The sequence below is a fragment of the Elgaria multicarinata genome, chromosome 8 (assembly GCF_023053635.1).
Source record: "Elgaria multicarinata webbii isolate HBS135686 ecotype San Diego chromosome 8, rElgMul1.1.pri, whole genome shotgun sequence".
NCBI lineage: Eukaryota > Metazoa > Chordata > Lepidosauria > Squamata > Anguidae > Elgaria > Elgaria multicarinata.
This window is the reverse complement of record NC_086178.1, coordinates 48,693,504-48,711,967: the sequence shown is the minus strand read 5'-3', so window position 1 is coordinate 48,711,967 and position 18,464 is coordinate 48,693,504. Positions and strand designations below refer to the sequence as shown.

The following is an 18,464-nucleotide window of genomic DNA, read 5'->3' as shown; positions in this document are numbered from 1 at the left end:
AAGGTGAAAGAAGAAAGTGCAAAAGCTGGGTTGCAGTTAAACCTCAAAAAAAACAAGATTATGGCAACCAGCTTGATTGATAACTGGCAAATAGAGGGAGAAAACGTGGAGGCAGTGACAGACTTTGTATTTCTGGGCGCAAAGATTACTGCAGACGCTGACTGCAGCCAGGAAATCAGAAGAGCAAATCATTGCTCTCTTCTTGGGAGGAGAGCAATGACAAATCTTGATAAAATAGTTAAGAGCAGAGACACCACACTGACAACAAAGGTCCGCATAGTTAAAGCAATGGTATTCCCCGTAGTAACTTATGGCTGTGAGAGCTGGACCATAAGGAAAGCGGAGCGAAGGAAGATAGATGCTTTTGAACTGTGGTGTTGGAGGAAAATTCTGCAAGACTGCAAGAAGATTAAACCAGTCCATACTCCAGGAAATAAAGCCAGACTGCTCACTTGAGGGAATGGTATTAAAGGCAAAACTGAAGTACTTTGGCCACATACTGAGAAGACAGGATACCCTGGAGAAGAGGCTGATGCTAGGGAAAGTGGAAGGCAAAAGGAAGAGGGGCCGACCAAGGGCAAGATGGATGGATGATATTCTGGAGGTGACAGACTTGACCTTGGGGGAGCTAGGGGTGGTGACAGCCGACAGAAAGCTCTGGCGTGGGCTGGTCCATGAAGTCACGAAGAGTCGGAAACAACTGAACGAATAAACAACAACAATTTCATATTTAGGATGACTTGTTGCAGGAGGTACCCCCGATCACAATTTTACACTGTGCATTAATAGCTCTTGGGAAACAGTATATTTATTAATGTATGAATTGTACATATGAAATGGGGAGAGATCCAAAGACATCCTGAAGGGCCAATTTGGCAGTACTGTGGTAACTGGAAGGATGAGTTGTAGCTGCATTTGGATTGGTTCCTGCGTTTTGTTTGTTCAGTAGTATCCATGAGACTTTACATCCGTTGCATTTCTTCATGCCAGAAATGTTCAACTTCCGGCTGCAAAAAGAAAAACTTTATTTTGTTTGAGCCCCCCCCCCCTTTGGGGGGGCTCAAACAAAATAAAAAGATAGACAGCTGAAATGGTTGTACTCATTTCACTCCCTTGGGAACAAAGTTATTTTTCTTGTTGTAAGTTCCAAGGAAACAAAACTGTGAATTCTGTCTCCTGACCCCAAACAACATCAAGTGGAGGAGGAAGGGAACACAGCTAATGCAGCTTCCACTTCCTCATACTATAAGATAAACACATCTGAACTGGGTTGAAAAAATGAAAAAGGTACGGTTTACAAAGCTGAATGGACTTTGCGAACTGTGGGATAATGTCAGTGATAGATGTCATTTTTCTGTTAGTGTTAAAGCTCACTGGATATTAGTGCTTGCTGTGTATGGGGCTGAGAAGATGTGAATGTTAGCAGAACATACCACTGAGAAAATTAGAGGTGCTGTTTTATGGTACCACTGTGTACCATATCTGTTTTTGTCTTAGCTCAAAGGATGGTGAGCATTGTAATAAATGTAACTTTGGGCATTTTGAGTAAATGTACTTGATTAAGAGTAAAATTTATTTTTCATGTTTTACATATAAAAAGCCTCTGTACAAAAGTTCCATCTGAAATATTAGGTGATACCTTACATTTCTGGTATAATATTCCTAACTTAAAAGTTATCCAGATACTAACAAAATTAATGAAAGGCAAACTGGCATACAAAAATTGTCTTACTTTTAAGAGACTCTAAGAACCTATGAAGATGAAAATAATGCTAGAATTGCCTGTAGTAATTCAAAACCTGTTAAATGTTTAGAAAATGAAATCCATCTATTGTTTCTCTGTCTTGCTCCTCAAAGAGTGGAGTTCTCACAAGAGCCCCTCTTAAATAAACAAAAATCACTTTCCCATGCTAATTGAGGAGAGGTTTTTTGTACTTTCTAAAACTCTCCATAGAGTTAAAGCTAGTCTGCTTTTATGCAAGGGCCTCTTGAAAAAGCCCCGTTTTGTTAGATTTCTAGAGTGACATGATCCAGTTTTGTAATGAACACAAGGGTTCCCCAGCATCCTTCATGACAAAGAATAAAATCCCTGCTCTCCTTCTTGTCTGTGCCTCAGAATGTGTTGTGTTAAAATCTTTAAAGAATGACCTTGTCTTTCTGTAGTACTGCATAAGTCCACCTTCTTGTTCTATACTTGATTTAATTTATTCTCTCTGGTTTATGTCCAAATGTGGAGCACAAAGATATATGTTAATGTGATTTAGGGTTTGCCTGGGCAAAGTAGAGTGTTTCCTCTTAAAATCTAAAGTTAAAAAAGGAGGCCTTGTCATGTGGTTTGCTTTAAGTTAGGTAAGATCCAGTAACAAGAAATCAGATCTCTGAGCCTTAAGCTCTCTGTATATGAGCTTGCTTAATGGTGGTTGCAAGTCAAAAGAATTATTAAGTAGATTTGTTTAGTAGATTTCTAGAAGAGTTTTAAAAAGCCAATTGAAGACATTATTTTTCAATTTCTATATTTCATTTGCAAGTGTGGAGATTCTAAGTACATTTTTTTTTATAGCTAGTCTTTTCTCCTCTTACTTTTCTTTCATCTATTTGCTTACTAACCACATGGATAGAAGTTGTGTTCAGCGTGACATCTGAACCTGGAATGCTGACTTGTCTCTCCCCAGTCAAGGAAGAGTTTTAACCCAGTGTTAAATAAAGTGTCTCTTGTTTAGTTTCTCCTGCTGGCAGGAGAAACCAAGCAGGAGCAATCAAGCTGTGGTGACTAGGACAGTGGCTTGTTCCAGACAATTCAGGTCTTAAAACAAACAAACCTGGGTTATCGTGTATGAACTGGGTCATTTAAAAAGAAAAAAAGATCAGGTTTCTAAATCTTTGTAAATGTATTGCTTGACCTTACCTCTTCTGAAAATAAGTTGTCCCTATTCTAAAATATTTTCATTCCATAATAACTAGTTTATCAGGTTTTATCGATTTGTAGCCTTGTCCCCCATAATTTTATGCTGGATTTAAAAAATTGTTCAGCTGTCTAAGAACCCAAATTACTTTTTAGACTCTGGAAAAGCTTGCGTAAATAATATACTTTCTTAGGTACCAACATCCACCAAACAGGCCATTTCATGGTGATTTGAAATTGATGCTAATGTATAGAAACAAAAGGGTAATATTTAGAAGCAGGATGGATGATTTTAGTTCTGAAGATAAATTGTGAAGTGCCTGGTTACGAAAGAATCTCAAATCGTTCAGGACAGTGCCTCATTAGCATTGTACTTACTCTTAAAATAAAAGCAACCTATAAGTGATAATCCAATGGGGTTGGATAGTGTTGCAAGCTTAATCACTGAGAATCAACATGATATACTGAGCTGTGTAATGGTCCATACTGGGAAAGGAAATATTGGCTTATAAAGCATTTGAAATGTGTCTGGGCACAGCCTTTTTCTGTTAAATTTTGATCAAGTACTCTGAATTATACTGTGATTTAGATCACAGTAACTGTCAGTTCTTCAATGCATAATGGGTTAGATCTAGACTTGGTTATGATAAGAGTATTACGATAACCATGACCAGTTTAATTCCCATTGATTTCAGTGGGCCCACTTTAAGTATGACTAAGTCTGGATCCAACCCAATAGATATATAGTCAGATATATATCTGACTTACGCCTGGAACGCTCTTCCAGAGCATTTGAGAACTACAAGTTCAATCGCAGCTTTTAAAGCTCAGCTAAAAACTTTTCTTTTTCCTAAAGCTTTTAAAACTTGATTTTGTTCTGACTTTTATACTGCCTGTTTGGTGCATTCTCTTCCCCTCCTTATTGCTTTATTATGATTTTATTAGAATGTAAGGCTATGCGGCAAGGTCTTGCTATTTATTGTTTTACTCTGTACAGCACCATGTACATTAATGGTGCTATATAAATAAATAAATAAGAAGAAGAAGATATCCTATTGCAGAAGCAGGAATGAAGTTAGACTATTACCCTAATGCAGAAGTAGGGAGCCTGTGGTCCTCCAGATGTTTGACTATTCCTATATATATATATATATAGATACAGTATATAGTTCAAGGGCATTAAGTGGGTAATTTTAAGAGAGACAAGCAAAGTATAATCTTAAATAGAATCATACAAAATGGTTACCTTGCAGTTATTCCAGCTTGCTCAATATGCTGTTTTGGCTAAACGAAGTAAATTGCAGAACAGGCTTTAAAGCTTAAAGTTCAAACATTCTGGATTGTGATGACTTGGATGTTTAAAACAGCCATCAGATGAAATACCACGAAGTCACGAAGAGTCGGAAGCAACTGAACGAATAAACAACAAATGGTTTTATATTGCCTTCCATCACCCCAGAAGCAGTACTATTTAGTGTAGCTTGTATGTTCAATTGTGAATCAAATGATGTCATTCCTTGAGGAAATATTAAGTGATGTAGATGGATGTATGAATTGGCTGTAAGAGGTCTAATGATGGAATTAGTGGTATGGCAAAAGCTGGTGTAGTGTAGTGGCTAAGAGATTGAGCTATGAATCAGGAAGTTCTTGACTCTGTCATGCACTTTGCTAGATGACCTTGGGCAAGCCACTGTCATCCCCCAACTAGAATATGGGGATAATAACATGGATGAGTTGTAACCTTTATTATGAATGTGAAGTACTTTGAACACTACAAAGTCCAATACAAATGCTAAGTATTATAAGTATGATAATTCTTATACATGTATGTATAATACATGTATATGATAATACTGAAACATAAGCTGAGTTTTTCACAGCCAGGCACTAGAGATGTTTGGGACTACAGCTCTCATCAACACCAGCCAGCATAGCCAGTGGTCAGGGATTATGGTTTTAGTGCAGAGCATCTGGAAGGCAATGGATTGCCCACTTCTGCCCACATATTGTACACAAATTTTTGAACCAAGGCTTCAGAGCAGAGCGGTAAAGCAGCAGTTTCTGCAGCCGAAACTCTCCCCACAGCCTGAGTTTGATCCCAGCGGAAGCTGGTTTCAGGCAGCCGGCTCAGGTCGACTCAGCCTTTCATCCTCCCGAGGTCAGTAAAATGAGTACCCAGCTAGCTGGGGGAAAGGTAATAATGGCTGGGGAAGGCAACGGCAAACCACCCCACTATAAGGCCTGCCAAGAAAACATCAGCGAAAGCTGGCATCCCTCCAAGAGTCAGCAATGACTCAGTGCTTGCATGAGAGGTTCCTTTCCTTTCCCTGCTACTGCATGCATTATCATCAACTTCTCCTGCCATTCCCTTTAAATTAGTATTAAAAGTTTCAGGAGCATGAGGATGTAGGAGAGTGGATTGGAGTAGGAAAAGAGAGAGTACAGCAAACAAGGAAGGGGGTGGAATAGGTGGTGGCAACCTTTGAAGAAGATTTGGGTGACAGTTTTTGGGGTGGAAGAAGGTACTATTTTGTTTTGTGAGACAATTGAGGCAAGCTGATTTTTATTCTCCCAGTATTTTAACAGTCTATAAATTAATTTTAACTTTGCTGTTTTAAATTTGTATTTTAAATTTGTATTTTTGCATTGCTGCTGTTTTTATCTTGGTTGTGTTTTTATATTGTATTTTATATTATGGTTTTATACTGTTGTTTTATACTTTGAATTGTCTTAATTTTGTAAACCGCCCAGAGAGCTTCGGCTATTGGGCGGTATAGAAATGTAATTAATAAATAATAAATAAATAAAACGAGCAGTGGTATGTGAGGGGGAGCTCACGTGGTGGGGAGTTCAGTATTGCAGGAGACCTTGAGCAGCAGTTCTGATTCAGGGATGGCAGTGGACTTTGATAGGCAAGGTGTAAAAGGATGGCACATCAGGAGTGGATTTTGAGGGATATATTTAAATGCCCTAGTACCACCCTATCAAAACTAGTGCATTCAGTAAAGAATTATGACCATGAATCTTGGGTATAAGCTGGGTAAGGAACTTGCGTCTCCAACCCATTTGAATTTGATGCTTCTGCTCTTAACAGGTGCAGATACCAATAGAAGCCCTATGACTTATGATGATTTTAGGATAGGGCAGTGGAACTAACCACACCATTCACATGGCTAATTCAGTTATCATGTTAGATGGTTTTTTCTCCCGATCGAGACATGGGTCTAGTAAAAACTGAATAAAGCATCAGAAAACTGAGTAAACCATCAGAAAACAAAGACCATGTGCTTAGGACATTGCTAAAGAATAAGCACAGGAAGCTGGATTAGCAGTGTGTAATTTGTGCTGCTTTTTGAGAGTGCCTGTTATATTCTTAAATGGAGTCCATATCTTAAATAGGCTTAGCCTGATCAAATAGGCACAGATAAATTGTAATCATAAGGCATTGCCATAGGCTATCAAAAATGTGTCTTATAAAGCACTTAACAGAAATGAAATGTGCATTTGAGTTTGGGCATCAGATTACAAATATCACTTTGCATAGCTGAAGGGAGAAACTCAAGTTCATCTTGCCTCCTTAAAAATTGACAGAATCGTTCTTTTCTACAACTCTTATTGTGTTTGTAACATTGACTGAAGTGCCAGCTAAATTTATAGTCTTTACTGGCACTAAATATTCACTTATTCCTAAACAAGCACAGCTGCAATCTTTTTTGTATCCAGAATTACCTGTAGCTTAGCTTTTCACACCTTTTTTGTTTTTGTTTTCAAAACATTTTAGGTATTGATGCAGAACTTTATTACGTGAGGAATGATCTTATCAATCACTATGCTTTATCCTTTAATCTGCTAGTACCGATAGAGACAAACAGCCTCCATTTCAGTTGGCATGCCAAGGCCAAGGTAAGCATCAATTATTTTTCATTATATGTAGATAAATTAATCAGCAATATTAATTCTGTGCTTAAGGGTTGGCTAGGCTGGAAACGCTATGGGTAAAGCTGCTCTATGGTCGTTAATCACCAAATACAGTCTTATTCATTTGAACGAAAGATGCATGTACATCTGTTTCTGATTTGTTATAGTGTGTAGTAGGGTGCTCAAATGACATGGTACTTGAACTATCCAATAGTGGCTAGCAGTGTTGGTACATGACAGTGCCCCAATGTCTAAAGAGGTCATCATAGACATGGCACCAGTTCTCATATCAACATGTGTCCTGGCATTCATAGCACTGGCCTCTCTATCAGACTACCTGATTGCATGTGCAAAGATTTTGAACGCAAATCATATATTGTCACATTTGACTTTTTGAGTAACAAAATGGCATTATCTGTGAGTACAGCATTGCTGACCTCGTCAGTTGTATTTGAGGAATATGACTCAAGTTGTACAATTACAATATACCATATTTCTTCAATTCTAAAACGCCATCGATTGTAAGATGCATACTAATTTCAGTACCACCAACAGGAAAAAAGCTTTGATTCTAAGAAATAATAAACGCACCCACGATTCTAAGACGCACCCCATTTTTAGAGATGTTTATATGATGGGAAAAGAGTGTCTTAGAATCGAAGAAATACGGTAGTATTTATTTTTTTGTGACACTTGGATACCGCTTAATATAATAAAATCCCTCAGCAGGGATTAAAGACGTGAGGTCACTGGTCAAATGCATCATCAGTATAATCATGAGTGAAACTGAATACAGGCCTGCCAACAGATTGTGAATTAAGCAAAACCACACTTATGCAAAGAATCAGATGGATTCCACCTCAAGGAGATACAAATGAAGAACCACGTCATTAAGAATAGTTTCTTGCTAATTTCATGAACCTGTGCAATGGGAATGCTTTCATGCACATGGTAGAGGAGATAATGTAGACCCTCGCTATGAAAGGCAGTGTGTGTAGAGGTTGTCCAGCCATGTGACAGATGTCTGCTTCACTGAGTCATGCAGATTGGGAATGTACCTGCCCAGGTAGCAAATGGAACCAGTGGAAGCAGAGATGCCCTGTTAGATGCTGCCCTAGGTTTGTGCCACACACTGGCACAATACTTTGGCATAGGTTTTGAGTGAATATGAAAAAGTTGTATTTTGAAGTTATATCAGCACACACTTGTGGGAGGTGGCATGAAACAGCAGAAAACTAGTAAAAAACTTTAGCATAAGTTTTGAGGGATTTCTTAGTTAAAAGTTTTATGAATTTACCCTAAGATCATTCTATTTGGTCCACTTTATTTATTTATTTATTTCATTTCATTTCTATACTGCCCAATAGCCGGAGCTCTCTTTTGATAACTTGGTTCTTAATTTAGCTCAAGTAGGAATAACGTGGAAGCAGTTTAAAAATTACTATTTTATTTAAAATATTTTCTTTTTGGTTTCTTCTGCATATCATTACAGATTGAATACAAATTGGGATTTCAGGTTGATAATACACAGGCTATGGAGATGCCACAAACAAATATTTCTGAACAAGGAGAAGTCCCTCGCACTTTATCAGGTAAATAGTGCTATATGCTTTATCTGATGGAAGACTATCTTGTGACATGTAGTAAAATGTTACTGTTTATACTGTACCATTTTCCTGGAGAGTCAACTCTAGTGTGGGGAGAAGCATGACCTACTTTCATACAGGGCAGGGTGTCTGTAAACTTAATAGCAAAGCAGTGACTTCCTCACAACAGATTGTGAAAAACACTTGTGTACATAATTTCAACATTGTCATTGGGTTTACATCTAGCCTGAATGCATTTCACATATCTATCAGTGAAAGAGCTGAAGGAAAGCTGAATTCTGTATTCTTTATTTTTTTATAGTTTATTTTGGTTCTGCTAGTCTAGTTGCAATGCTGTTTGGTCATCACATAGAAATTGTGTTTGGCATGCTGATACCCCTATCCTGTTTCAGGAAGCTGTTTCTGCTTTCAGTACCACGTTCTGCACTATTCTTGTGATTTATAGAAATGCAAAATGCATGCTGGATGTAAATTCACTGACATTGTTGAAATATATTTTGTCCATTAGTGAACTGATAGTTCACGCCATTTAAAAACATGTTTTGCTTTTGCTTTTACAATCCCAGTAGCTCCATATTACTGGACTGCATTGATGCATTACAATATGTAATACACTATGGTTGTATTTTGCTTCTAACTGGAGTTATTATTATTTTTGTATCTTGGAGTCTCAGCATTCACCCACTTGATCTAATTCTTTACTGCTTTGAATATATACATAATAGCTAAAGTATTGCCACCTTGACTTAATGATGCATATATACTACGGATGGGATCTAATTCCCTCTCCCCTTGCCCCTAGCAAGGGTCTCCATGTGCACATGGGGAGGGAGCATATTTTCTTCCATTGGCAGCCCTTTGTGCCTCATGGGGTGCTGCTTTGGAGGATCTCCAACCTTGGACTTCCTGGGAATGTGGGGAACTACTCTGAGGAGGAGGAGGAACAGGAAGGCCCTTAGATGTGAGCACAACAGTGTATGGAGCACTTTGAGTCCTTTTATTTTAAGAAAGAAAGCCTTCAAAATCCGTCCGGTAGTCAAGGCACCTGAAGAAAAGTATTTCCTGATCACAAGTGTTTTTGAATGGGTAATATTGTGGGGTGTGTGACTGGGGAGGGGACAATGGCCTGTTATTACTAAATACAGCAATAAACATTGGTATTCTTTACTGCTCTTCTTTGATACACAATTCAGGATTAGCGGGTGGGGGGGCAAAGTGTTTGGCTGGCTTCAGTTACCAACACTATAGCCACTTGGCCCTACACTTCAGATGAGTGATAGCCAAGGAAAAGTCCTATCCCCACGGGAAAGAGAGGCAAAGAAGTTGCCTATCTGACTATTTCCTAGCCAAGATACCTCAGCTGCCTTGGCAGAGCAGTGGCTAAGAAGCCCTCCAACACTCTCTTCCATAGGAAAGGAAGTTGTGGGTTGCCCATTTGGGCAGTGTATATCCAAGGAGCTCTGGGTGGGCATTGACCAAGGAACCGCTCTCCTCTCTTCCCCTGGCTTGGAGCATGAATGTCTAGGGGGTGGGCATTAACTGGTTTGGTGCTGCATGATCAGAGTGTTCTGATGCCTTGCTGGTGCAGCAGGCAAACCACTTCCAACCTTCCTTTGAGCTGGGGGCATGGATTGGTTGGGACTAGAAAGAAGTCTGTTTGCCATGCTTAGCAGACTAGGTTGCTCACTCACCACAGTAAGCATGATAAGCAAAAATGTGGAAGCCTTTTCAAGACAGTGATGTGCAGATTGCAATATTTTTTTGCTGCTCTTTTAAAAGTGAGATGTGACTGGGCAATAAAATGATAGGAGAAATACAATATTAAATGCAAACATATTGGAACATAGTTTTTGTTGAGTTAAACATTAGGAATTTCTTTTCAAAAGGTTTTGGAATGTGCCGCAATGGCCAAACAATAATAAAAAGAATGACATGGTATACTAGGAAGATGACTGATAATTTTATTTATTTATTTATTACATTTATATACCGCCCCACAGCCAAAGCTCTCTGGGCGGTTTACAACAGTTAAAAACAGTAAACATTAAAAAAGTATACAAAATTTTAAAAACCATCAGAAACATATAGACAACAATATAAAAACAACATTATCCATTTAAAAACAACAGTTCTGGGGGCCGTTAAAAACAAACTTAGCGTTGTTAAATGCTATTAAATGCCTGGAAGAACAGAAAAGTCTTGACCTGGCACCTGAAAGATAACAGTGTTGGCGCCAGGCGAGCCTCATTGGGAGGATCATTCCGCATTCGGGGGGCCTCCACCAAAAAGGCCCTCTCCCTTGTTGCCACCCTCCGAGCTTCCCTCGGAGTAGGCACTCGGAGGAGGACCTTAGATGTTGAGCGCAGTGTACGGGTAGGTTCATGTCGGGAGAGGCGTTCCATCAGGTATTGCGGTCCCAAGCCATGTAGAGCTTTATAGGTTAAAACCAGCACCTTGAATTGGGCTCGGAAACCTATAGGCAGCCAATGCAAGCGGGCCAGAATTGGTGTTGTATGCTCAAACCTCCCTGCTCCAGCTATCAATCTGGCCGCTGCATTTTGCACAAGCTGCAGCTTCCGAACTGTCTTCAAAGGCTGCCCCATGTAGAGGGTGTTGCAGTAATCTAATTTGGAGGTTACCAGAGTATGGACAACTGAAGCTAGGTTATCCCTGTCCAGATAGGGGCGTAGCTGGGCCACCAGCCGAAGCTGATAGAAAGCACTCCATGCCACCGAGGCCACCTGAGCCTCAAGTGACAGAGATGGTTCTAGGAGAACCTCTAAGCTACGAAACTGCTCCTTCAAGGGGAGTGCAACCCCATCCAGAACTGGTTGAACACCCCCCATCCAGTCAGAAGAACCACCCACCAGCAGCATCTCAGTCTTGTCTGGATTGAGTTTTAATTTATTAGCCCTCATCCAGTCCACTGTTGCAGCCATGCACCGGTTCAACACATCCACAGCCTCACCTGATGAAGACGAAAAGGAGAAGTAGAGCTGCGTGTCATCAACGTACTGATGACAACGCACTCCAAAACTCTGGATGACCGCACCCAACGGTTTCATGTACAAGACTGACCCCTGTGGAACCCCATACTAGAGGGGCCGAGCAATGTTCCCCAAGCACTACCTTCTGGAGCCGACCCGCCAAGTAGGAGCGGAACCACTGCAATGCAGTGCCTCCCACTCCCAACTCAGCCAGACATTCCAGAAGGATACCATGGTCGATGGTATCGAAAGCCGCTGAGAGATCAAGGAGAATCAACAGAGTCACACTCCCCGTCTTTCTCCCGACATAGATCATCATACAGAGCGACCAAGGCTGTTAATACCTCTACATATATAATATACAATAATATATATATACCTCTACATAAATTCATGGTGCATTGGAAAGAACATGAAGGCGGGATAAAAGAATCATATAGGTTTTTAAAATCATGGCAAAGGGAGTACTGCTAAGGAAATACTTGAGAATGAAAGTCAATGTAGCATTTAAAATGTGTATTAAAATTGTACCTTTAAAACTATATGACTTTTTTTTACAGTGTTTCGGGTGGAACTCTCTTGCACTGGCAGATTAGACTCTGAGGTTACGGTACTAATGCAGCTCAACATGACAATAAATGCTTCCAAAAATATCACAGTTTTAAATTTCAAACGAAGGAAAATGTGCTATAAAAGTAAGGCATTTTATTTAGTCATTTTAAAAGGGGCAATGCAATCTTGCAAGTTTTTCATGACCATCCCTCTCAGCTTGCATTCTCTTCTTGTCTCCAGCCCTTCTCCTCTTTTGCCACACTGCCTCTCTGAGGCCAAGAGTACGGGAGCTTGTAGGAGGTACCACAAAAGTTGGGAGTTGCAGTTTCCTTAACTGGGAACAAATGTTAGTTCTGGCTTTAAGGGTCTGAGACAGGACTGATGAGTGCAGTGAGGCAGAGGATATCAAAAGATTCTTCAGAGAATGACTGAATTGCTAAAACTTACTGAGGGTGTGGAGTTCAGGGGGTGAAGGAGAAAAACACAAACCTTAGCAATTGTTTGGTTACTGGTCATTGATTTCTGAAAATTATTATTATTATTATTATTATTATTTATTTATATAGCACCATCAGTGTACATGGTGCTGTACAGAGTAAAACAGTAAATAGCAAGACCCTGCCGCATAGGCTTACAATCTAATAACATTGATAAATGCTAGATACAAATACAACTGATCTTGTTCATTACAATGTTTTCTTATATTGTACATAAGCTATTTTTTCTTTACTTTTACTATATATGTTACTTTGAACGTATTAAGGTGATTTTATATATTGTGACAGAATGCTGTTCAAACTAGTTGACTTATTATATATTAGTAAAGATGTAAACAACAAAAGAGAGTTGTATGGTTGACCAAAAGTGATCCAAGGATCACTGCTAACTTTGAGAGTTGTAGAAAATTAATCTTTAAACTTTAACTCTACACTTACAGAAGCATGTAAATGTTATCATTAGATAATGCATGTGAAGTGCATTAAGCAATTGAAAGCATTATACAAATGTTAATTATTAGTAGTAGTGAGTTTATGGAATATTATATTTATGGAATATAAGTGGAATATAAATTCAATTTATAGCATCTGAGGAAGTGGCTTGTAACACATGAAAGCACATGCTAATTTATTAAAACAGTCTATATGTGTGCTACATTAAACCCTTGTGTGGTAAACTTGTACACCAAATATTGAGATCTTCATAGGAGATCTCAACATTAGCTTACACTTGTAAGTATGTATAGATTACATTACCTGTATGATTACAGGCAAACCCCTGCTTAGACAGTTAAATATCCCGTTCCTGTGAAAAATGAAAAATACAAAACAGATGCCTGCCAGTGTACAGCTATTTATTCTTTATTCTTGGAGTTATATATTTCAAGGCAGCTGTACAGTTTTCTGGTCTCCATGGTTCTGTAAGCTTGGAGTTAAAGGTACTGCATGGCACAGCACATCCTCCCTGTAGACCAGGGCACATAAGGCCCCACTACCACCACATCATTAAAATATGCAGTGATAGCAAAAAATCTGGTGACTTGCTGCTAAATTTTGGTGGCAAACCCTTATAAAAGACTAAAATTACAAAAATTAGCTTGATTTGGAGCTAGATTTGGCTGTTTTACCCTTCTGTAGCAATTTGCTAGTGAAAATTGGCAACAGGTCACCATACATTTTTGAGGCCACTGAATTTGGCAGTGACAGCAGGAGTGTGGCCTGTGGTGAAGGAGTGGAAATGGTTCCCAATGAAGTTGCCCTCTCCTGCTGTAGACTAAGTGGAGTATATGGAGTTTTTTACATGGGCAAATCTTTGGCTGAGTCTTTATAGAAGAATGTTTTCTATTCATTGTCTCGTCATGAAAAGCAAAGCTTACTAAAGAACGAAAAATCACAGATTTACAAGAAGAATGATTCAAATGCCCCTTTTCTCCTCTTGTCTTTAGAACTTGAATTAGAAGTAAAACCACCAATATCAGACAAAAATAACAGCAAAGCTATTTGTAAGTAAATGTGTTTATTTAAATATGTCATGGTAGACATTCTTTCCATATTTTTAAATAAAAAATTCCTGGAAATGTTCACATGTTACATACTGAAGAAATCGAGCATGTTTATTTAAAAATAAATTATATCAATCAAACAAATTTCTTCCCTAGCTGCTGTTGTATAAGAAAAAAATGGTCATATCCTCAAAGGATTGACTTCTTTGCTCGCTAACAGGTGTTAAAAAGTAGCATTGTCGGCGGTTCATGCATGACAGTTGTCTCTATTGCACATAACAACAGTCTCTTAAGACAGTGGTGGAATGTGTGGTCCTCCAGATGTTGCTGGACTGGAACTCCCATCAAACCTAGCCAGTATAGCCAGCATTTTGATAGATGATGGCAGTTGCCCATCCCTGCCCTAAAATGCAAATTTTACCTTAATCGTTTCATGTGTTTGTTATTGCCTTTGGTCAGATGGAAATAAAACTGAATTTGTTGTAAGGTTGCATATTTTGGTAAATGAATTGAATTCCTGTCAACAGTAAATGGGAAGTAGATAAAGTCAGCGAAGATCAAATAAAAATATTTGATTCACCATTTGCCTGAAGCTTTTTATAATATTTGTTTTATGTTGGGTTTTATAATGGTTGCTTTTGTAGTAAAGGGCATCTCCCTCTGTCCTTGGTACTCATCAGATGAGCCTATGAGCAAAAAAAATGGATATGGATTTGTTCCCATATGCTATGGTTTGTACATTTTCTAGATTTTCTTGGTGAGTGTTTTTCAAGATGCAGTCTTGACACTGGCTTTTTCTTTTAGGCTTAGATACATTTGAGTAGTAGAGTAATATTTTTTTTAAATGTTCTTGCACAATTGTATGTGAACTTAATTGAAATTGGCAACTGTTATGTCCATCTTGTTGCACTAATACTTTACACTTTTATTTCAGTTGATCCTGTAAATGCAGCTCCCACCACTTCTACGCGTGTGTTTTATATCAGTGTAGGAGTTTGCTGTGCAGTCATATTCCTGGTGGCAATAATACTAGCTGTTTTGCATCTTCACAGTATGAAGAGAATAGAGTTGGAAGACAGGTAAAGAAAACATTAGGCTTACATTTTTTACCAGTTTTCATATTTGAGACTTATATGTGTTCTGTTACATGATACCCAAAAGGTGGCTGATACACTTTGGTAGAGTTGACATGAGAACTTAATATAAAATTGTCTAACATTCTTTTTGTTAATGCTCCCCAATAATGCTGGTAGTTCTTGGTATCTCTTTAACTTTGTTCTCAAAGTTAATCTTAAATGTCATTAGGTAGATGCCTTCTGATAGCATTTGAATATAATCCTGGCCATTTTTGTGTGCGATCATATGCTTCCTGAAGCAATTCAGGAATTTCTAAATGGTTACAACTGAAAGACAGAAAGTTTGAAAGTCTGCTGTTATTGGGATACAAATGATCTCTTGTATGTGACCCTAAGAATTAATTGCTCTTGGGTAAACATTAGGTAGCACTTCATATTAACAGGTACAATGTTATTATTGGGTGTGTGTGTGTTTTTTAAAAAAATGAGGTAGAAGTTGAGAGAGAATTTTTATCCCCGATTGCAAGGGATATTAGTTTGCAAATCCTTTGAATTTAGCGCAGTAGGCTTTTCCCCTCTTGAAATATTTCCTACTAACCTTCAAGAACGTTATGTCCTATGGATAGAATTCTCTCTCTCCCTAAAGTTGAAATACTGTTGAAGTGTTGAATGGTAATTTGTGTGATAGATAATATTGTTTATATTTCCTATCAGCATAGTTTAGTAATTGGCCTATTATATGGATAACTTCAAGAAAGTATCAGATGTTGGAAATTTCCTACACAGAAAGCAGTTCCATGTAGGAGAGAATGTACAACAACTTGATTGTTCTTCTTCGTGGTCTCTGTGCATCACACATATGGGCTTTGCGCCTGCGCAGAGACCAGACCGGAACCTTCTCTAGCTGACACAAATACATTCAAATTCAGTCTACAAAATTAATGTTTTTAGTTTTGCTACTTTAACTGCAGTGGCTTCCAGCATCACAGCTGAAGTAGTGTCGATGTCCTCAACAAAAGTGAAAATGTTGAACTTTGGAGAGGAAATGCAAAGCAGTTCCAGAAACAACCTGTATTTTTGTTTTCTATAACAGCATTAGCGACAGCAGTAGTTCTCAAGGCTTATCCCAGCCTTCAACTCAAACAACACAGTACTTGAGGGCTGACACACCTAACAATGCAACGCCAATTACTAGTAAGTGTTAATCTAATTACATGTTGTAGGGGTGAATTCTGAAAAATCAAACTGGTTTTGATTAGCAGGTAAGACTGTAAAAAATAATAATACGGATCTTTGTTTCTCTGGGAAGCCAGAGCAGAACTTCATATTACATGAGACATGGGATTCCCAACCTTATGAACATAGTGTGTGGAGGCAGGGAGGGGCATGTGCAAGAGAGACGGCTTAGCCCTTCTCCTGCAAATCCCCCCCTCTAATTTTTTGTTCTAAGCCACGCTGGCTACAGTTTTGGAGATGGCTGGGGAAAATGATCAGAAATGCTCTAGCTGCATGTGTGGATTTATGGATCAGAATTTGTAGGAGGTTAAGCACTCCTGCACATCATTGATTTTTCTGCAAGTGGGATGAGATGGGAACATGCATTTTCAGAGAACATGTAGCTCTGCCTAGAGTGTCTGGTTCACTGATAGGTCAAACTGCACTTCTTTTCAGACTGCTGGTAGAGCAGTCAGTGTATAAGAGAAGAAAGCTAGTCTTCAAAATGAGGTTGCTGTGTATTCTTCTGTGCTGCCACAGATCACTGAAAGCCAAACCCTACCCTTAGTGAGGCTTTTATTAATAGCTCTAAGGACGAATGCATCATTACCAAGAAGCCTTTCCTTAATATGCAGCCTTGAATCTGTTTTTTGCTTCTTTTAAATGTTGTTTTAACTGTTTTATTCTGTTTTTATTTTCATTTTATCTTGTACACCACTCCGAATTTTTTCAATGAGGAGTGGTATATAAATATTCTAAATAAATAAATAATAAATAAATTAGTACCCTATTTCTTCGATTCTAAGACACACTTTTTTCCCTATATAAACATCTCTAAAAATGGAGTGTGTCTTAGAATCGCAGGTGTTCCTTAGGGTTTTTTTTTCTGTTGGTGGTACTGAAATTAGTGTGCGTCTTACAATCGATGGCGTCTTAAAATCGAAGAAATACGGTAATATTCAAAACACTTTTAAATTAGTTGAATCCATTGTCTTGGTTCCTGAGAGAAGTTAACTTAAAGAAGTTAATGGGATGAAGATTCCCTGCTCCTCTTTCTCCCATCCAGCCACATGTGTTCCCTGAAATGCCTCTCCAAAGGTGGAAGGGGGCTCCTGAACAATGTGGGATGGAGAACATGAGGCTTCTGGGAGATGAAGTATAATCCAAAAATCTGACTTTTCTAAGATTAATTTATCTTAAGACAAATGAAGGAATCAATAGAAGGACATTTTCCTGTGTCCTCTTTCTTCGGCAGCATTTGGCACTCAGTTCAATATTTTCAGAAGGTCTCCCTGGCCCTCCAGGGAACCTTTTTTTGGGGGGGGGGGTAGGGGGTGCAGGTGGCTGCAGTGGAATGGAAGAAATGGGAAGCTTTCCTTCTATAAACTTGCTTAAGTTAACTTGGGATCCAAGCCGTAAGCCTGTGGGCAGGGACTGTCAAGAAATACTTTTGTAAGCCGCCGTGAGAGCCTTTTTTGTCTGAATGGCGGCATAAAATGCTTAAATAAATAAAAAAAATAAAAAAATTATCTTTGAGGAAGGCCCCTATACCAGCCTTTCCCAACCTGGTGTCCTCCAGATGTGCTGGAAGTGACTGGGGGATCCTGGCAGTTGCCCTCCAGACAGTCCTAAAGTGAGTGGTATTGTTTATGCTAGTGTTATACTACTGTTTATGCTAGTAATAAGATGTTCAGATACCATTTTTATGTTAGACTTAAATTCATATTGATGGGGAGATGTTAATCTAGATCAAAATTAAGCCTCTGGCCACTCTCAACGCAGAGCCATGTAAATCAGGCTTATATTCCATCTGGCCTTTTTGTGTTCAGTCATTCTGGTTCTGTTCATCTAAATTCACACTGCTAAAATTGTGTTGTCCTGTAACCCCAGCAAAGGTGGCAGACCTATGAAATTTTTGCCAGGGAAAGCTGCCTTGTTACTACAGACTACTGCTAGATTATGGTTGGGTTGCCTAGACCTGGATAAGACAGCATTGTATGATCCATCGAAGGGGGCTTGTCATTCCAAATCAGGGGCTGGGCAGAACATATATAGCCAGGCTATAGTTTCTGCTATACTGGTGTTGGTTGGCGGTATAAGGCAGCAGTTGTATCACTGATTTTTAAAAAATGTTCATACACAAAGGAGTAATTTTGCATACAGCAATGTCTTCTGAAGCCCAGAAGAGGGCAATGTGCCTGCTTTCTT

At 38.9% G+C, this 18,464-nt stretch overlaps 1 protein-coding gene across 1 annotated transcript in view; it reads left to right on the top strand.

Annotated features, from left to right (window-relative positions):
- The window catches only part of RYK (receptor like tyrosine kinase), a 49,822-nt gene that overhangs the window by 7,408 nt on the left and 23,950 nt on the right, over positions 1-18,464 (top strand). The window contains exons 2-7 of the mRNA XM_063132316.1: positions 6,684-6,805; positions 8,313-8,412; positions 11,975-12,109; positions 13,909-13,965; positions 14,900-15,044; positions 16,135-16,235. Of these exons, the coding sequence (XP_062988386.1) occupies positions 6,684-6,805; positions 8,313-8,412; positions 11,975-12,109; positions 13,909-13,965; positions 14,900-15,044; positions 16,135-16,235 (660 nt within the window). The remainder of the gene's footprint in view (positions 1-6,683; positions 6,806-8,312; positions 8,413-11,974; positions 12,110-13,908; positions 13,966-14,899; positions 15,045-16,134; positions 16,236-18,464) is intronic.